Source organism: Tauraco erythrolophus, chromosome 7 (genome assembly GCF_009769465.1).
Source record: "Tauraco erythrolophus isolate bTauEry1 chromosome 7, bTauEry1.pri, whole genome shotgun sequence".
Taxonomy (NCBI): Eukaryota; Metazoa; Chordata; class Aves; order Musophagiformes; family Musophagidae; genus Tauraco; species Tauraco erythrolophus.
The window spans coordinates 19,993,846-20,015,483 of record NC_141471.1 but is presented as its reverse complement, the minus strand read 5'-3'; the positions used below and the strand labels follow the sequence as shown (position 1 = coordinate 20,015,483).

Here is a 21,638-nt window from a genome sequence, read left to right as displayed (position 1 = left end):
CGGGACTTTCCGTGGTAGAAAACTGTTTAGTTTTGCAAAAATTGCATGTGTTTCCTTAGCGGGGCAGTGAGCATAGCCATCTGATGACCACAAAGTGAAAACTAGGACAAGTCTTAAGACAAAGTAGTAAGACAGGAAGCGATTTCCCTCTCCTGCTGGGCTGTGTGCTTTAAGGGACGGCAGCTTCAACGCCTGCTGGAGGTGGGTGCTGGTCTTCCCTGTTGATACTCATCCTGATGCTGACCAACCTTCAGCTGTTGTAAACTCCTAAACACCCAGCCCCACTCTCTGCCTCTCATCGGTCCAACTATCCATTCTGTTCGGCTACCAGCAGCTTTGGAATCTCAACCTTCTAACTCTGCCTTCATCTCCACATAGTGCCATAGCTTCTCTCGATTTGTTTTCTGCTGGGAGGGGGCTATAAGAGGCAAAGTAAGATATTTTATCAGCAAAACATGTTGGTGATGATGAGCCGAGTGATGCGAGAAGAAACAGCTAGGCAGGCAGTCACAGTGTACACGCGTGTTTGCGTGAGAGGAAGAAGCGTTACCTCTCGGTGTGGTGCCATATGCTGCGCAGACCTGAGATCCCGGCGCGGCTCAGCAGAGCCCGGTGTGGATGCCGCAATGTGTCTACATGGATTGGGGTCAAAGTGTAGAAGGAAGCTCTGTTTGCAACTCTTCTGGCACGGCCGCAGCAGCTGCTCGTGAAGTGTTACGGACAGGAGTTTAAGAGCAGGCTTCATGCTTTGGTTTTCAAAGCCTGGCCAGGAGGCGTGCAACAGCTCCATCTGGTTTGGGATTGCAAACAGAAATGTAGTGTGAGGGAAAGACAGACAGTCCTCAGCCTTGTAAAACCGTGTTTTATGATGGGGAGTCTCCATAGAACATGCTCTGGGTTGGATTGTTTTGTTTCAAGAGAGAAGTGTTAAAGAAACTGATTGTCTAGTCTGCTGGCAGCAAAACGGCATGACAAAAAGTGCTGGGCAAAAATAGAAATGGGAAGGTCTTCGTACAGAGAATCAGGAACATGAGCCTAAAATTTAGGATTAAATATATGCCTGGCTCTTGAGGAAAACAGTCTACATGGGAATCACCCACTGTCTAAAACGTTGTGGAAATGTTAAAAAAAGTATTAGAAGATATTTCCATGTATACATAGTACATCTTTTTCCCAAATGAAAAAAATATTTTATTCTCAGAACTATTTAAGGAAGCATAATGCTGTACAAAAAGCCACATGTGCAGATGGTTTCGAGAGACCACCACAACCTCCAGTGGAGAGCTGCCCGCTGAACAATCCGTCCTCTGCTCTGCCTGTGTGTGAGAGTCACCTTCTTTAACATTGGCCATATGTACGCTGGGCAATTAGTCTAATGTGCACGCCGTCTCACAGTCATGGAGAGACATCTTGGGAGACTAATTCACCCCATCCTAAAATACATGTCTAGAATGATTGGGATGAGTAACCTTCATTGGGTTCCTGTTTCACCCCGGTGGTTTACTAGGTGAATGGCTCACACAGTTGCTTGTATTTTTGATAACTAAAACTAGGTGAGGTGAGACAGGTTGCGTTTCCTGCAGGAGAACAAAGCTCTGGTGTTCTTTGGTGGTATCTGAGGAGAAGTCCCATCTGCTGGAAGACAGCACTCTGATTTTTCTCTTATTTGAAGTGCCAGTATTGCAGATGGGCATAAAACAGCTCTAGAGCAACCAGTGCTTCTGCCAGCCTGCAGCCACCTTCGCGGGCCCGTATGTAGGGGCCCTGGTCTCAAGCAGAGAAGAGATTTAGCTGCTCTGACCAAACAGCAGTATGCAAAGGTTGCTTGTACAAGGTGTTGTGAACTGTGTGTGCTCCACGCCCATGAAGCTTTTGTTGTTTGGTTGGTTTCTTTTTTTTTTTTTAACCAGTTCAGATTTTCTGCGTCAAGAGTTTCTGAGATACATCACTGTATATCGTGTCATATGTGCATCATTCTGAAAAACAATATTTAATCATGCAAATAAAACGTTTTCAAAGAGTCTTTTCCAACATAGCCCAGCAGCTCCCTGTTACTACAGTAGCTCCGAGTGCGTGACACCCTGTACTAGTCTGATACATTTCTGCAGTTAACACAGAAGTGCATAATCTCAAGTATGAAACTGCCATTGCCTTCCTGCAAGTTTGAGAATTCAGTAAGCACTGCTTTCTAAAGTACTTGAAAACCTAATGAGATTCTGGATAGGCCTCTTTCAAGTCAGCCAGTCATAACATCCCTTGAGAAATTGCTAGTGAAAAGTTTCTTATTGTGCATAGCTGCTTAATAAAAGGTGTATTATTCTTTGCCCTTGAAAAATCTCCTGACTAACCAAAAAAAAAAAAAAAAAGGCAAAAGAAAACTCTCCGGTTTTCTTGGAAAAGGAAAGCAGGGAGGTGATTAGACATCTCAATAAGGTAAGGAAATAGTAAAAGCAAATTTCCAGAGAACTACAGGGACAAAATATCTGATGCCTTCATGGAGAGGTTGTGTGCAGTAGTGTGGGCAGATATTCAGATTTCATGTTTCTGAATGAGCAAATTGCCAATGATCCTACTGCTACTGGATCCCAGTACTACGTGTGGAGTACTGTGCGCTGATCTGTACAGCCTTACCTGCCCTTACTCTGGGTCCTGTATCCCAGAAAGATGAGAAAGGGTGAGGGCAGCTTGGTGCCACCCTGTGCTTCAGCCTGAGTTATGACACCTTATATCCTCCAGAGGGGCCTCTCCGTAGTGGGGAGTTAATGAGGGAGAGAAGATGATCTCAGCCCCCCAAAGCTGTGCTGGTCCGTTGTTAAAGGGTTCAATAGCGTTCTGACACTTGGTGATAGCCAGAGCTTCGGATGCTGATGCCATGTAAGATTTACCCTGCATTGTCCGCCACCTCTGTGGAATAGCTGAAGCACTGCAAATTCATTCTCTAGCTTCCACTACACTAACTTTCCTGTGTAGACAAATGTTTAAGGCTGTTTTTACAACAGATGAGATGATATGAGTTAACATATTGTATGCCATTCATTCTCTCCCATATCCTTGCTCCAGGAGATTTCCGTACGAATCTCACTACACAGCAGGGTGTTTTGATTAGATCTGGGGTTGTTATTTTTCTGTTGTAATGTAAGTGCTTCTGTTTCTTTATGTTTAGCAGGTATGACAAAGTGTTACTGTCAGCATTAGGGCTTCTTGTACCTCATTGAAAGTAAAAGCAGTTGCAGCAGGTCAGGCCAGAGGTCCAGCTCAACAACCTGTCTCAAATGGTGATGGTTACCTAGGGAATAATACAAGATCAAGGAGAGTACATGGTGATACTTCTGGAATATCCTCCCAGCAATACACGATTAAGAGATTACTTGAAAGAAACCAAGGATTATGTCCTTTTTTTTTTTTTTTTACAGTGCTCAATGGATTTTTTTTTTTGCCATTAATTTGTTTTTTATTTTTTTAAACTGTTATAAACTCAGCAACTGCAGTGTCCTACAGCAAGAAGTTCCCCAGCTTACCAGTACTTTCATGGTGCTTTGTGAAATTAATATTCACTTCTATGTGTCTTTGAATCATTAGCCTACTTGTTTCATTTGGTGACCCTAGAGTTGGTATTGAGAGAGACAACAAACAGTCTCTCTCTATTCAGCTTCTCTCTGTCACTCATGTTCATAGACCTCAAACAGATGTTTGAGTCATCTGTTTTCAGAATGGAGAGTCCTACATAATTTAGTTGTTCCTTGTACAGAGACTGTTCCATAACTTTGATCATCCGTGCTGCCTTTTTCTTAACATTTCTATTGCTGCTATATCTTTTTTCACCTGGAGGGAATTAAAACTGCATGCAATATTCAAAACATGGGTACACTGTGGATTTGTACAGTAGCATAATGATCTTATCTGTCTTGTTCGCTATTTTTTTCCTAGCATTTTCAAACATCTATTTGTTTTTTTTAATCACTAATGAGCACTGAGCTGAAATTTTCCTAAAATGGTTATAACCTCAAACTCTCTTTTTGAGCAGTAATCGTCCGTTCAAAGTCAATGTGCATCACTTCACATTTATCTACATGGGTTTTCATCTGTCACTTTATTGCTTAGTCAGTGAATCTCGTGAAGTCTCTTCTTCATAATCAGCCCTTGTTTTTACTTCACTGAGTATCGTAATGTTCTCAGCAACCTCTGCCACCTCACTTATATCCCCTTTTCCAGCTCCATCCCCGGGGAAATTCATCTTTTGTTCCTACCCAGTCTTTCCTATCGTTATTCATTTTTTTCTCGATGGGAGGATCTCCTCTCTTTGTTTCTTTACCAAGGGATGTTGCTACATGCCCTGTGGAAATTCAAGGGAACCGTATCTGCTGGCTATGACGTATCTGTTCTCTCACTGGGTTGGGAAATGGAAATGCAGTTCTGCTTCTGCTTTTCTTGACCCATAAGATCTTGTGTTTCAGGTTCTCTCTGCAACATTAAATTATTGATTTCACAGGACCACACTGGGTTTTGCTACTTGCCTAACACATCGTCCACATGCAATGTGTGAAGAGTCCTATTAGAGAGTGACATATGCTGGTTTCTGAAGTTTGGGGGGAAGTGTTTATGGTTCTTATTTTAGTTCCATCACCAAAAAAAAATTACGAGCGATAGTGCCTCTGTGGCTGAATTTGTGGTTTATTGAAAACTGTGGCAGAGCCCATAAGATGAGGAGAGAAAATCATGTCTGATTTTAAATTTCAGCTGTCGGCTGCAGCTGCAGCTTTCAGAAAGCTTTTCAGCTTGGTTCGTGCCTCATTTTCTTCTAGCTTCCTTTTACTGCAAAAGGAAGTTGAACACACCATGACTGAGGTTTTTGAGTACACAAGCAACTTAGACTTTAAATGGTATGGCTTTGAGTATAGGTATTATCAGATGTACAGTATTTAAGAAGGGGGTGAAGATAGAAAAATTTGTAATTCATTTTTTTTTAAGTCTGAATGTGTAGCAACATATTAGATGTTTTTAAAAAATAGAAGTGAATGATTTAAGCTGTCTGTGAGTGGCTGAGTTTTTATGTTTATGTTTTATTGACACGTCATTCCTTCAATGAACTAATAGCCTCAGAATTCACAGTTACTTACCATGTATCGAATAAAGCTGCTATATTCTTGTGACTGGTGACAACTTCTTCAAGATGCAGGGGAATTAGTCTTTAACCAAATAAAGAATCCCTGCGGCATGGCACTCCCATGCTGATGAAGACAGCTGAGGAGCTGAAAACATGCTACCTTTCAACAACCGAGGCTTTATTTGTGTCTTGAAAACACTCCTGAGATTTGCGTGGAGCTATGAAGAAAAGGTATTTAGAGATGATTTGTGAAGCACTGCCACAGTCCTAACGTCTGTGACTAAAATCAAGTACAGTGTTGAAAAAGGACCTCATGCTGCCCAGGAGGCCCGGGGTGGCCCTGTCCTCCAGAGGAATAATTCTCAGATTCTTAAAGTCAGAAGACCACCCAGTCTTTTCCTTCTAGGGTGGGGAAAACAAACAAATGGCCTTCTTTGATGGTTGGGAAAAGAAAGTGATTGATAATTACTGCCGGTAGCTTTTTACCCCCTAATTGCAGTCTTCAGTCTGTATTTTCTGGTTACATTGAGGCACTTCTTTAGGAAACTATTCACATTTGATTTAGGTGTTTCAAGTAATGTCATACCTGTAAACCTCTCTATCCTAATTTCCATTCTGCAGACTATCTTCTGCACTTACATTTACTCCTATAGTCCTGGATAGAGGAGAGCTTTGGATAGAGCTTCTCTACTGGGATCCAGCTATTCTTTATCTGAGCTCTAACAGCGAGACTCCTTGCAAAAAAGCAGACTAAAAGCATGAAATGAATACTACTCATGCATTGCAAACTCATCCTTCGCTCACCCAGTGCTCTCTTCCAAGGGCATCCCTGTGTTACTCTCTGCCGTGAGAGAGGATTTATAGGGGCTTATAAAAGTGAAATGGAGGCATGTAAGTAATATTGTCATCTTGTTTCCAAGAGATTTTGATACTTCTTTGCTTCCAGCACTTTGCCTAGAACTTCCTCTGACTGGTAAAAGGATTTAGATATCATTCCAGCTGCAGTCTTGAAGTACTATCTTTTAATGGCAATTGCAGAGCAAAACAGCAAAAGAGGAAATAAAGTGTGAATTTATCACTGGACCTTGTTATGTTAATTATGAAAGATTAAGGCAATAGTGTGAAAATCATAAATCACAAAGTTATACTTTCACAGATGGGTATTGGAAATCAGAGTATATGCATATGCATTAAAAGCTGTCTATGTTAGCAATTAATATTTAACAACTTTTCTTTTAAAGCAACGAAAACCTGCCGTTGTCGCTACTTACTGCCTGTTCCCCATCTTCACCTATGCCGCATGTCAAGACACGTCCTATGTTATGAGATCTATTTGTATATCTCAGTGCAGACTTGCAGTTTGTAAAGGGAGATAACTAAAACAATGTCATTTTATGTTGTCAGTGGAGAGCTCACCTGTGAGTCATCACATTGTTTCAAAAGTTTTTTTGAGAAATACAAAACAGTTGAAATTAAATTGTCTTGAGTTATGTATTTATTCATGAGAGAGACAGAGACTCAACCTCTGAATAAGCTTAAACCTTCTATGACACCTTTCTATGCTGACGTTGCTTATTCTTGCCTTCACTCCAGGCAATTCTGTGCGCTTCTTGGAGCCTGATGAGGTGGATCATTGTTACTTTTTCTCCTTTTTTGTCTTCTGCAGAAGTGCTGCACTGAAGGAGCAGACTTCCCCACATGGGAGAAATAGGATACGACACCAGAGTCGTGTCGCTGTAGCTCACTCGGTGCTTGAATGTTTTGCCTTTTCCAAACCCGAAGCATGCTCTCCCTTTTCAGGAGGAGGTAATCGTGGCCAAGGGAGTCCCTGCCCTGGCTGGGAAGAGTACTCCATCCTGTCCCTGGGGACTCTGCGCTGTCATGCAGCATCCAGCTGCACCGGTGTTTTCAGAGGTGAATTTAGGTCACAAACTGCTTTATTACTGGTAATCCTGCTAGCTGTACTGCAAGGAGGAGATGGAAATACACGAGAGAGAATGAAGAGAGGCAAAGACTTGTTTTCCAAGATGAAAACAGAGGCTGAAGTATAACATAAGTCCTCAGGAGCTCAGCAGATGTGATTGATTGAGGAGGAGGCTGCGAGGTGGCTTTCTTGCTGAGAACATGTCCTACAGCATTGGTAGGTCTGGCTGACAAAGGAGGAATAAGTCTGATTGTTGGAAACTGAAGTTAAGTCAACTTCGAAGAGCTATGGAACAACTTCTAGCACCGAATGTAATTTAAACATCAGTCAACTAACTACAACGTAGCTTGTGGAATGAGAGTGGGTATGTTTTTAAAGTCATGTTAGCCCAAGTGCTGGAAGAAATCCCATATTTGTGGGGTGGTTGTTGCAGGTGAGGAGTGGTGGCAGCCCTGCTGCTGTGGCTGGACGTGGTGTGTCGGAGCCGTCGGCCGGTGTGGGCTGGCATGCTGAAACGCCCTCACTGAACACACTTGGAGCTCTGGCAGCTCTGTATGAGAGACGGTGATTATCATCAACTGTTGCACTTCAGCCTTTCAGCTGGCAACCTGTGGTCTTCAAGAGGATTTGTCCCCCTCTGTGTGCAATGGGCTAGGTATGTTTTGATATGGTTTTCTTTTTTCCCTCAGGATTTTTTCACGCGTAAGAGACCAGCTGCGCTGGAGACAGTGGCTGGATGTGTGCCCCACAGGTTTGATGTTAGGATAGTTTTGAGTTTTTTTATGGTAGATGTCTGATCTGAGATATTAAAGGCAGAGGAAAGAACTTTCCTCAGGGATTCAGGTGGGACCTTGATGGCCTTCACTTTCTTATGCTGATCATCTGGGTAGATCTCATCGCATGGTGTGGTGGGATTTAAAACAAACACTAGTGCAAATGCAGCATTAGTCTCCTGAGATCAGAAACGTCTTGTTCATCTCATTTAAGTGTTTGGCTTTCATGTGAGGACCTTGCGTCAAGTTTAATGGCTTGTGATAGATGGATAGTTGGACAAGATAATCAAATGGTCCCTGTTGCCCTAAAGCTGTGAAACCCTAAATGCTGAAGAGTGAATTAATAAATGTGCATCCCGGCAGAAGAGATGGGACAGGCCTGAGAAAGAACAGGAGTGCCGCTGCTGTCAGCTCTGATTGCTTTCTTACTAATCAGTGGTCTTAATGATAGCATCAGCATGGTCTGGGGAGGTCAGAGAGGCACTTTTGAAGGAAGGGGAAGTACATGCTGTTGGAGAGGTCATTGATATGCTTACAAGTAGGAGGTTCTCCTTTAGCCCTCTGCCTTCAAGAGCTGGTGCTCTCAAAAGAATAGAAGTAAAAGTTTTGCAAACAGCAACCTGTGACCATCCATGCTGGGTTAGAAATCAAATCCGCATGGAAACAAACCTGTAAGAATTTATTCTGCTTGTCTTTATCTGTTTTCAGATTTTCAGATTGTCATTGCTGTGTAGTACTGCCCTTATGGCGGGAGACAGGGGGAGACTATAGTGAGAGCAATTAAAAATGTCCAACTCATTAAACTCCTGTGATTTTAGTCTTAGTGTCAAAAAAAAAATCTAGTTCTTGACAGTGATGTTGTAGAGAAAAGTCGAATATATGATTGTGTACAGTCCAGAGATGAATAAAATGAATAGTGTTCTCAAAAAAGTGACGTGTCAAGAAAGACCATCATCATGAATTGTGTGAATACTGTGGATTGGCAATATGTTGTGTTAATTTCTCATCATTATTTACCAATTATTTTATTTAAACCATTGGTTTTGATAGAATATTTATCAGAATTGCCTGTTGAAAAGTAAGTAGTTATGGTAATCATAATATAATTAGAACTATTGTTTTGATTTTGGACCCAAGCTCCATAAAAGTACACTTTGTATTTCCTAGTAATTCAAGCAGTCACCTCACAATCTTATAAACTTGGTGTGTACTTGGTAGGAGCTGAAATAAAGGATCTCTCACGATTCTTTTGAAATGTAATTGTACTTTGCAGAGAGAAACTCTCAATACCTTTGATCATTAAAGCATGCTGCCTTGGACATTTACAACCAGATCCTGCAGACATCTGTGAAACCAGCAATGGTCAGTGTTTCAGGCATTTAGTCTATTGTTCTGGCACTGCTTAAATGTTGGACCAATTTGAATCCAAACTTTCACCAAAGTTCTGTTTCAGCAAATTCATCCAAAAGGGAACTTATCAAACCCAAAATGCTTTACTCTAGCGAGAAATAGAATTTGAATGTAGAGCAGATGGACTTAAAAGTGACCTTCTCCCCTCCCTTCTTCCACCTCCCTCAGAAACAATTCCCTACACTGTTCCTTCCCACCCACATATTGCTTTTTATTTGATTAAACTCTAGTGACTGAAATTTCCACGATATAAGGCACATTTTCCTTTCACGGAGTTATTTGTTTGGTACCTTACAAAAACAGATGTTCATATTTTCTATTTCTGTTTTGTGGGCTGATCTCACTCCTTACCATAGGTGATCCTGTATGGAAAATGTGATGTGTGAGGAGCTAGCCAGGCTGGCAGGTGCCAGGAGCAGCTGTAGCGTGCCAGGGTCTTCAGTTCAAAGTTGGCTGCGCTGGTGGCAATGTACTAATGTCAATGTTAGCTTGGTATGGTGGGATGGCAACAATGGGGCGGTAAAATGTCTGAAATAAGGTGTTGCATTACACCAGTCAAAACCATGCATCCTGTAATTATGCTCATTTAGGTCTGTTCCGTCTTAACTTGGGTGGCAGGAAGGGAAGTCATGTTGAAGTGTATTTAGAGTTAGCTTTGTTGGGATTGTCCCAAATTAGAGAGGGAGATAAAATTATGAATGAAAGACAAGAACCACCTTTTTTCTTTTTTTCTTTCAACTTGAACGTTAGAGCTTCTTTGTGATGACGGCAGTCCTTTTTCTCAGTTTGGTTTAGGGCATGCACAAGTATTTACTGCTTTCAGACCTTTTCATTTATTTAAAAAATCAGAAGAAGGAAAGGAGGAAACAAGAATAGAACTTGGAAAACAGAAAACCTAACCTATTTAACATGATGTAAGTGTCCGGGTGTAAAAGTTGTGAGCTTGAGCAAAATGTCTTTTGGAGAGAATGAAGGATGCTCTGTTACTTGGAGATATGTAAAACACTTCACAGCACAGTGCTTTTTGGCTGGAGGAGGGCTAGGATGCTGCATTCTTCTTCATACCTGAGAGCTCAGTGATGCCAAGTGCTGGTGATTATAGGTGCTCCCCAGAGCTCCATTTGAAATGGAACTGGAAAGATTAATGTATCTTCTGCCTGAATATCTCATGTTCAACCTCTTAGTGACTCTTCTTCATAGTTTTTTTAGTGATTAAGGCTGGTGGTGGCTCTTGGCACCACTGTCAGTCTCTGAACTTCTCTGAAGAGGTGAAACCTGGAGGTCTAACGAGACATGATGAAAGTCTGTTGTGGAGATGTGTAGAGAAGCTCATACTCAGTTTTCTTTTTTTTTCACTTCAGCTAGAGTGTTACCATTTCACTCCTTTGGCTAATTTTTCCTTGCAAGCATGAGAATTCTTAACTGAACTGGAATGTATGGAGTACAAATATTGAAACTCCACAGATTTTTTTAACAGTGAAGGTAATGTCGTTATATATGATCTCAGAGGTTGGATTAGATTATTTGTCATCGTACATTTTAAAATCAAGTTCAAATGTTTTCCTTTAATTTGAATTTGAAACTGAATAGTTTAACCACTATCCTTGCATTAGAAATAGAACCAATTTCATTGAAATCCCTTACTACGCAGATGAGACCAAATGATCATAAAGCCCCCCTCCACATCTTAAAAATCTGTGATTCCTTATTGTATGATACCAAATCAGTAGACAATTAATTTTAAAATAGTGTAAACCTCTTTCTCCCAGATCTACTTGCATGGATTTGTATTGATAGACCTCAGAGATTTTTATTATTGTGCTTGTACAGGCTAGTGGCTAGCATTACATCATCTTTGATAATACACATATCTGGACATAGTCCTTTTCTTTTAGGAGTGAGCGTATTTTAGTTATTAAGCATTGAGAGACCACACTGAGGACCGCAGTGAACTCTCTAAGCACAAACGAGAATAGAGATGTGCTCGAATTAATTGCGGCCCTGAAGCTGTTCTCCGCTGTCCGAGGTGGGAATCAGAGTTTCACCACCCTCAATGCTGTTTTTCCATAGTTACCTTCTCCATTTCAAGTCTGAGTCGTTGGTAGTGAATAGCCACCCACATCTCCCTGGCATGGAGGGGAGATTTCCTGATCCACTGGAGCGTCCTCTTGATGCTTCCTCCTCCAGGGCAGGCTCCAGCGATCCCTGGCTGTGTGATGGCTTGGAGAGGAGCTGCACTGTGACCTGCTTGAGTGATTGTAATTCCTCCCAGACTTCCCCCTCACCACTTCAGGTCTAATATTTAGTTTCTGGACAATAATAGGCTAGACAGCATTAAACTGATTCCTACTGAGAGTGTTCATGATGTATTTCTCAGTGGCTACATGATTTCACATGGACATCAAGACAGGTCTTTAGTTACGGGATGCTTCTGATTTAACTATTAATAATTAACTTCTCAGGTTTTTTTAGTTGCAAATAATTGCTAGAGCTGTGGAGTCATTGTATATTGTAAGTTTGACTAATTGAGCGCAGCCAGTATTTGTTAAGTGTTCCTTTTATGCACATGCTAAACCCAGAAGTGTTTAAGACCCTCTAGGACATTAATTTTAAACACAATTAAAACAGCATAACCTGTTAGCAATTATTCTCTGTGCATTGTTTTGATATTGATGGGTCCAGATCTGAGCACAGTAATTAAAAGGAACCACTGTTATTGTTGATCCTACAGATAAACAAATGCTGATTGCGTGCTGTGAACTGGTTAATCGAGTTTATTTAACTTGTTAGTGATTCATCCCAGTGACTGTGCTGGGGAGCTCTCTGTTTGAGCCTAACAGTATAATGGAGTCTCACTAATTCTTTTGAATAGGCTTAGGTAACATCTTAAGGAATGCTTTTGTTACATATATTAATTAAATCCAGTTTAGGACCAAGGACTTTTCCCTTAAAGTGAGAACATGTGTTGAGACCTTGCTGTCCCAACTGTTCCCTGTCATGAGTCGCAGCAGAGGCGATTATGTTTCCTGTGAGGCTGGGCGAGCTTTTTTTTCTTATTTGGTTCTGATGATACAGAGGCGTGCCACATTTAGTCTCACCTTTTGCCAGTGCTATTTCATGCCATTTGAGAGACGACTACTGCAACCGCAGAAGTTCTCCCAAGGTGACACCCAGGTTTCAAGTCACATGTCTGCAACCAAATAAGCCATCTCTCCTAGATCATCTCTGCATTTTGGGGGTCGGTGTTGCTCAGGACCCCTAGCAGCATCAGTGATAACATTTACTGTCAGTCTCAGCAGTGGGAGCATCTTGCTGTGGTCATGAAAGCGACACATTCCGACCAGGCTGGCACCGTCTCAAGAGGCACCTGGCTGGTCAGTAAGACATGACAGTGGAGGGGTCAAAGGACCAACTCTCTGTCTTGTGCTTATGGCTGTGAAAATTAATGGTATTGGCTAAGAGTAGGAATTTTAATTTTAATGAAATTTTAAATTTTTTTTTAGTCTTAAACTAATTTCCTAGGGTTTTTTTTTCCACACCGTGGCTGGAGGTAAAGCCTCCTAAGGGGCTAGAGTGCGTTGATTTTGATCTCATTAAGGCTCTTGGTACCAACTGTACTGATGATCTTGAGCAACCCCAGTTTCTGTACAAGGCTGCAAAAGCACCTTCCCTTTAAGCATTTGTAGGCAAGTATATTTTGTGCTTTCCATTGCATTATTTCAGGATAAGGCCTTTTAAAATGCCCTTAGGTTCCTAACTCTCAGTTTCTGAGCCCTGTGTACAGACAATGTCTTGGTACAGGTCTCACGTTGCTACTTCAGGCAACTGTACTGGCTTTCTTTTCCCATCAGGGGTTTCTGAGTTATTCTGTATTTCTTGAAGTTGATGGTGTTCAGTGATAACTATTCCTGTAAGAGCCCTCTTCTCCTTCCAGCTGGCTGTGAATATAAATTGCAAGAGGCTCATCACCCTTGTCCAGACTCTGGAAAACCTCAGTGTTACAGGCACATTCCTCCATATCACAAAAGGCAACGTCAGATAAGTGAGATGGCTGGCCATCACTTCTCCTCCTAAAATAGTCCACAGTCAGAATGAGCAGAAAGTAACCCATGGCCAGTAAAAACACTACTCTAAATATGATGTGTATGACACTGTTTTCTTTATATTGCAGGGCAACTATAGGAGTATTCTGTTGGGAGCACTCTACTGCAGACCTTAAATAGCAGTGTTAATGTTTAGATTGTATTTTCATCTTTTCTGTGTTTTCCGTGCCAGATTTCTGGGACCTTTGCCAAGTTCCAAGACCATATAGAATTAATTGTTGAAAAGGAAAATAAATATTTCTTAAGTGCTAGAGAATACGTATGTCTGATCTAATGAACAATAGTTTTGTAATTGTAATTTACTCAAATGTTTTTTCTGTGTGGAAAGGGGAGGATTGGAGCGTGAGCTCCTTGAGCTTCTGTCTTGAATTCATATACACACAAAACATTTCCACATTCAATAATCTAGGTAGACAGAGTGACGTTTCTACCAGATAGAGACGTAGAAGGAAACGTAGGAGAACTTTTCTAGCCTGTCTGGTCCAGATGGTTGAGAGGTCATTGCAAGCAATTGAGCTGATGTTATATTGAAGTCAGAGTTGAAGACAGCTTGGAAGACTGGATTATGCTAAGTCTGTTTAAAAAGACATCCAAGATACTGTTATCTGTTATTGCAGTATGAGGTTGATTTAAATCAGAAATTGCATATTTTTATTAATATCTCAGTTTTGCTTTTTTCTTAACCTAATTTAGAAGTTGTCCATGGAGAAACTTCTCGGTCTTGATGCTGTAACTCCACACTCAGTTTATTCCACCATCTCTGTCTCTGCATTATGATTTTGATAGACTAATTCAGTCTGATAATTCATCATTAAATTGACACGTGACATCTACTGGAATCTGTGGGATTTGATCTCATCCTTCTCTTTTTGCCTCACAGCCCGGTGGATCTATTGATTCTCATGCAGGCTTCCTGCCTCTGATCTACCAAAAGAGAATTAGTTATATGTTTCTATATGCTTTGCCACTGAGGCTTCAAAATCCCTCTTAACCAAAGTCCCTGCTTACATATTGCTACCATTCATTTTTATTGGCTTCACTAAAGTTGAATTCCTGTATCTTGATTTCTTTTTTTTCCCCTAATTCATTCTGTGAACAGCTTGAAAGAATTCGCCAGAAAACAAAACCTCAAAGTGCTCCTATAATGAATTACTTTTAAACTAGACGCTAAAAAAGACAGAGGAGCATTTATCAGGAATGTTTGTGGGCTTGGTGGTTACGAGCTTAAAAAAAATATTCCATGGAAAGGCTTTTGTCCCATGACGGAGATTTAAAAGGCTACGGATTCGGATTCCAGCAGAGACTCAGGCCTGTAATCATGTTTGAAACGTTCCCTTTCATAAAGCTCCCTGGCTGCAGCGGGAAGCGAGCCGGCTAGGGGCTCGCCTGCAGAAAAGCCCATCACCTGTTGGGGCCCAGGGCTTGGGGGATTCGTTCGCCCGCCACCGCCCACCGCCACGGCGGCGAGGACCCCGGGTCCCGGCACGGCGGGCATGCGGGGCGCTTAGCGGGGCGCTTCGCTGCGGGAAAGGGAGAGAGTTTCCTTTCCTTTCCTTTCCTTTCTCCTCCCGGAGACTGGTGCTGACAGTCCGGGCGCTGCGGCTTCCAAGTTGGAGAGGGGAGCTTGTGCGGTAGGCAGGGACAATGGAGGAAAAGGAAAGCCAGAAACTTGAGCTGTGCCTGGCTTGCTCGGCAGACAGCAGGCAGATGAAGGGTAAGTAGGGGAATCAGGCAAAGATGGAGTTACTTTTAAACGTTCCCCTCGTTGCTGCTTTTTGTAACTGGAGGCAGAATGCATGGAGAGGGGAGGAAAAAAAAAAAAAAGCATGTCTTTCTTGTGCTAATGGCTCTGCAGATCTCCCTAATACTCCGAGTTTGTGAGCTTAACTTTCTCTTGGGGAGGTTTCTGTCTAACCTTTAAAGCAGGGAGCTGCCGTGTTGCTGTCACGGCGTGCCGGACGCTGCCTGGTGCAGAGGGTGCCGCTCCCGCGAGGGGGGCACAAATAATGTCACGTTCCCTTTAAACGCTCTGCACGCTTCACCTATGGCAGAGAAACGGCTCTTCTTTCCTAAAAGTGGGTTTGAGCTTATCTTTTCCCGGGGTGGCTTTTAAAAAGAGGGAGATTCATGGCAGATTGTTGCAGGGTTGGTTTACTTTGTGTGAAACCAGTTGGGTTTGTTTTGGTGTGAGGCCAAGAAATTTTGAGCGTGGATTTCACGGCAGGTCAGCTGTAGTGCGTTTGTACAATGAGTGTTGCACTATATATTTTGTCTAAGAGCGAACAAAAACTATTTCCTGGTGAGTTCTACGTGGGATGTTCCACATGGAGCTTAAAATTCAGGTAGCACGACAAATACCTGATCTAATCTATGTCTCTTCACGTATTTGTGGAGCACCTGTGAGCATTCCCAGTCCATGTGTGTTGTGTTCCTCATAGGCATTTGAGAAAAAGTTGTGTTACTGTGCTCCTGTGAAATAAATAGTGCATGGTCAGGTACATGTGGTTTTAAAAAAAACATGCAAGTTTACGAGTATGTAATACCAGAATATATTGCCAAGAGAATTTAGGAGAAAAAAAATACTTTTTTTTTTTTTTTCCTCTGGGGATTCATTAATTGCTTGATGCTCTTTTGAATAATTTTTTTAAGTTAAAATACTGGGCAGTGCAAGTCACGTGCATCTGTGTCTGTATATGTTTATGTTTAGTGGGATGGAAATCTTCACTTAAAGGATGTGTCTGAATAGGGGGGAAAAAAAAGCTTTCAGTAACATATTTCTTCTGTATGGGTTGTGTGAAGCATGCCTGAGATACGTGTGGACCTGGAAAAACAGAGGTCTGACCAGCCCAATCCTATGAGTCCTAAAAATTTTGAATGCCGAAAGCTCACAACTAAATGTAGTAGTTTTGGCCCATATCCAAAATTTACATTTGTAAGTTCCTTGGAAAGAGAGCTAATTGTAAAGACAGTGGAGTAAATTAGAAAGATTCCAAATAATCTCAAATTTACTGCTAGCATAAATATAGGAAATTATATAACAGAGATGGGTTTGACTTACACTGTTAAAATTGTTTTCTTTTCTTAAACTTTAAATATTCAATGTGGTTTATTCCAAGGCTCAGTTTCATAGTATCAGTACAGGTCAGGTTCATACTTGTTCCTTTCTGAAATTGTTCTTCTCTCGTGGCACTTGGGTTGCAAAACAGGACTATTAAAATCTTCACAACATTTAAAGTAATGGAGCAAAGTGACTTTCCTGACCTTTGTAGACTTCGTAGAGGGTGTGACTTAGAAGAATTGCATACCAGGACATGTTGAAGGACTTTTTTTCCCTTTTTTTTTTTTTTTTAAATTTCTAGCTCACAGCTATTAATCCTTCGTGATAATCTTCCTGATAATACTAGGCATACTGCTTCTACGTTGCAGACCTGGGCCTTTCCTGTAGTTATACCCACTGTAGTAATGGGTCGTGTTAGGAAATCTTGACATTTGTTTTCGGATCAGAGAAGCAACTCAAATGTAAGAGTTACTCAAGCCTTTGGATAACCAAAGCCGTCCCCAGCCAATCAGCAGCTCTTGCTTTTTGTTGCCCTCTAGACTTGCTACGTTATTGAACAGTAAGACCTTCAGCTTTTAGCTTCTGAATATGAGGGAGGGAGAGAGGGAGACAAGCTTATCTCACACCTTTGTGTTTTCCATTGGCTTCTCTTTACTCCTTTTCCAAGGAGGGTACTTGCATTATTTATCTTTTCCCTACTCTTAGCTCTGTTCTGGGAACCATCACATGATCCTTCACACATTTCACAGTTATCTGTGGGGATTGATTTTCTAGGCCTATTATCTTCACTGGGGAGATATGGAACGTTTGCCCACGCTGTTATTGAGCATCTCCAGGATCCGGAAAACCTCTCTCAGTTTCTCCTCCCTGTAGCGCGGTGGCCCACACAGCAGCTGTGGAGCTTATGTGCCCCGCGGTACATAAGAGGGGTTTCATCTCATCTTCCAAACTTGCCATCAAAGTCACTTGTCCCTATCTAGGAAGTGGCCAAGGAAGATTTTTTTTTTTTCAGCAATTACTAGGGGAAAGACCTGTAGTCAAACATGAGAGAGGGTTTGGCCTGGACAGAAAGTCGCGTGCTGCTTGTGTGCTGCGATGCTGTGGAATTGTGCTGAACGCCTGGGTCAGCTCGCTGGCAAGGACAGCAATTAGTTTGCATAGTTTACATTCCTTTCTTTTCACTGGTATTTATACAGTATTTTCCAAATATATGAAAGAAAAATAAGATAATTTGTTGATCTTTCAAATACAGAATAAGAAAAAATATGTTATTTTGGATTCTTTCTCAGGGTTTTGCCCAATAACAAATAGTGGTAAAACACTTTATTTGATATGTCTCTTTATGTTCCAAATAATTGGCATTTTCTTAAACTATTGAAATGAGTGAAGTGCAGAGTAGGGAAAGGCTTTGCATGAGAGAGATTTAGGACCCGAAATACACATTCATGAGCTCTCAATTGTGTTTGTCAGTGTAGGTTTACCTGCCTTCTTGAGGAAGTGCCTGCCACCAATTCAGTGATTGAAACTGCTGCTGTGACCATACTTTAAGGCTTTATACCAAATTGCTGCACTCAGTCACCCACGCTTACGCTGACTCCCTCGAACTCCAAGGAAATCTCTTATTTATGTCTACTGCCTTTGTTCCAGCAGCCTCAGGGATATAACCTCCGGGCTCTTGGTGCGACAAATTAAAGATGGTAAATTCCAGCCAGCCCCATCCCACCTCTTTTTCCCTTCCAAGTGAAATCCATTGAAATGACTGTGCAGCTTTTGGAAACCATTTTGACTGAGTGTACCTGGAGTAGCCACACTTACTTCTTGCAGGCAAAACTCTCCTTTTTTGCACTTTTCTCAAACAAGCTGAGTGTACCTGGCGGTCGGTGCTTTGAGTTTTCAGTAATCAGGGAGGCTGGATGGTTTTTAATTGATTTGTGCTTGGAAAAGTTGAGTATGTGAGTGTGTAGCAACACGTGAGGCTGCTGCTCTAAAGGTTTAACCAGGATCGTGCTTCTGAGAAGGTGCTGCGTAGATCAGAGATGGCATTTTGAATCTCTGTAAGAATAAAACTTCCCTGAACCAAACCTGTTTTCAAAGTTGTGCCTGGATCTGTGCTCATCAAAGCGTGGTGCCAGCTGCAGCTTGGGCTCCTGTGTCGGGTCCTGGTTTTAGGATCGGTTTCCATGACTGCAAACGAGAAGATGTTGTTGATATTTTGGAGTCTTTGAGCATTATAGGAAGCTTACAGAAACATGCAAAGTCTTTGAGGACCTTCCAGGGCCCAGTCCAGTTGAGAAACCCAAGGGAATTGCTTCCCCGTGCGAATTGGTGAGACATCACCCCGGCAGTGGCTTTACCACCAGGGCTTGAAGTTTCATGGGACTTAGCAGGCAACTGACAATGCACACCGGAAAGCTGAAAAATCCTCAGTGTAAAATCCTGAGGTGAGTGGTAGGCAGGGTGTCAAACTGACTGACTGGACCATAAAAAAAAGCAAGTAGATGCCTGTTTCCAAACAGCAGTGAGGTCACGGGGGATAAAGGGCTCCAAGGCGAAAAGTGTCAGATGAAGGGAAGTAGAGATGCATGAAAGACAGTAGAGGAAGGAGCTTCCGGCTCCTGGAGAGGTGCTGCAAAGGGTTAACATGCCCCGGGATGTCTGAGGCTGCCCCTAAAGATGGGGAAGGCCACATCAAAATTGGAGAGGCCTTTTCAATGCTTCTGGGTTTTGGTGTGGGTTTGGTTTTGTTTTTTTTTTTCCTTCGCTGACAAAGGAGTGAGGGATTTTTCAAAGGTATTAGGTAACAAGGCTCCAGACTATGCTTTTTCATGGGCCAGAGGATTCCTGTTACAATTACCTGAAGATAAGCCAGCACTTACATACCCTTGGTGTCTGCCTGTCTCTTTACAAACATCGTCATGGTCTTTAGTCTTCAAGCAGATTTTAAAGTAGTGAAATTTATCAGAGGTGTGTTATCCTTCTTTTTATATATCATACAAAACTTGCTTTTATTCCTTTTCTTAAGAAATGGTTTATTGAAAAAGTGATGTAGTATTTTCCAACCTGCTGTCCTGAGACGTTTAAAATCCAGGGGAGATCCGTGAAATTTAAAACCAGACCACAGTCAGAAATCAGGAAAAAAAGCCCCCCAAACCTTCTTCATATGTGTTTCAGAGTATGTTGAGAACACACTGAGAAAAGATTAAGGATTTCAAATCTACTTGCCAAAGGAATTTTATCAGTTGGTATCCTTAACGATACCAGTTACAAGGCCATTAAGTGTACTGGAGCCTATTGAAGAAACCTGTTTCTTCTCATGGAAAGCATCCTGTAGGTTTTAAAGGTCAAGGAATAAGGGCCCTGTCAGATCTTCTTTTCAAGTCACATAGTGGTAAAGATGATATAAAAGGAACATCGACTTTAATGATGCTCACTTTTCTGTGAGGCAATACTGCAGTTGTGTGTTAAAAATGTGTAAGTACTGTGCATAGCTTATATAAATGATTATTTTCGGGCTGCTTCTTACAACATATATGTGTCTAATAATGCAGAACATGCCATTGAATACTACGAGACTTTTAAAAGAACCTAGCTTTTATATCAATTATTTTCTTTTTCTTATTAATGTGAATGTTGGGATTAAGTTCTTGTAATATTCTGGTTTGGGTTTGTTTGTTTTTTGTTTGTTTTTTTTCACAGACCAGGCAAAAACCAGTTTGCATGTAACATCACTAGATGATGCAGAATGTCTCCGATCTAAAGAGCTCCTTTCGACCCTGAACAGTCGCGCTTCTTCTAATTCAAAGTCCACCCGCAACATCCCTCGAAGACATACAGTAGGTGGTCCTCGCAGTTCCAAAGAAATACTGGGAATGCAAACCTCAGAAATGGACAGGAAGAGAGAGGCTTTTCTTGAGCATCTGAAACAGAAATATCCCCACCATGCTACAGCAATCATGGGTCACCAGGAGAGACTGAGAGATCAAGTAAGAAACTCAAATTTCTATCTTGCTTTTTGTTAAACAGTCCTTATAACTTTTGTAAAGTTCAGTGTCACCTCGTTACAAAAGTTGAGAATGTAGCAAAGCATTAAACAGATTTTTTTTTTATATAGCTGAAAATTTAGTTGCTCCCTTGAATTTCAAAGAAACAGTAACAAAAATGAAGCTATTCGATATTACCTTGGAATTGTTTGTTGAAACTGACATTTTTTGAAGATATTTTCATTTTTTTTTAGAATATACACAGTGAAAGGGATGAAGGTGAGACTCTTGATCTTAGTATATGGGTCTCCATCTACTTTTCACAGCAGAAGGGAAAATATGGAACAGCTGTTAACTTCTGTTACACTTTCAGTATTGGCACCGCTGCCTGGGAGAAAAGAAAATATCACTAGAGTGTCTCTGTATGCTTTAGCTGGTTCTGTTACCCTTTCATTTGCTTTCTTTTCTATTTTTGAGTCTTTTAATACAAACAGAATGAACTTATCCACAGGTATCCGCCTCCTCCAAGCTGTTTTGACATCCGCATTGGTCTGTCAGCAGCATACCTGAAGGTGGTTTGCTTTTCGCCTGCCTCCAATTGCTTTTCAGCAGCAAAAAAGTTAGATGTAGGGTCAGAGGAGATGTGACAAACTGATCTATTTCTCAGAGCAGGTGGGATCCGCCGTCAACACCAACCTTGTGAATTCAGGGAATGCTGTGCAAGGATCTGTTCACAGTCTAACTCTGGGCTCTGGTTTTGGGTGCAATGTTAGAGTTCAATCTGTTAAGCTTTACAGACAATTTATGTTCTATTCCATAATACGTTTATTTCAATCAAACAGCAGAATTTAGAGTTCAGGCTCAGAAATCTTGGGCTCGTTATTCTCAATTTAACAAATGATTGACAGCAAACATTTTATAAAAGTTTTTTTCTTAGTGTTTTATAGGTATTTCAGCACTTGCAGCAAATTAATGGTAAATAAGGAATAAAAACTGATTGGCAAAATACTGTACTCTGCTATGGGAGTTCTTACTGAATTCCCAGTGTCTTTTGAACCTTCCAAACCTTTGGTGATCTGACCATTGTTACAGATTTGGAAAGATGGTCATTTGGTAACTCCCCCTTACAACTTCTCTTTGACAGGGTCTCTGGAGATCCCAGGTGCTATCACTGCCTCAAAACACAACTGCTAGAATCCGTATGTCCCCAGCAGCTAAAATTGCTGCAAGACTTTAGCTTTAACAAGGGTGACCTATTCCTTATTTTTAAACAGCTTCCCTCCTTT

General features: G+C 41.5%; 1 protein-coding gene across 5 annotated transcripts in view; it reads left to right on the top strand.

Moving 5' to 3' along the window:
- KIAA1217 (KIAA1217 ortholog) overlaps positions 1–21,638 on the top strand; it is a 255,715-nt gene that overhangs the window by 48,474 nt on the left and 185,603 nt on the right. For 3 of the 5 annotated variants that reach the window (XM_086614402.1, XM_086614401.1, XM_086614400.1), the window contains exons 1-2: positions 14,959–15,028; positions 20,069–20,355. In XM_086614402.1, the coding sequence (XP_086470528.1) occupies positions 14,959–15,028; positions 20,069–20,355 (357 nt within the window). Of the gene's footprint in view, positions 1–14,958; positions 15,029–20,068; positions 20,356–21,638 lie in introns of those variants that run through there. The other 2 variants (XM_086614399.1, XM_086614403.1) reach the window with 2 other exon arrangements.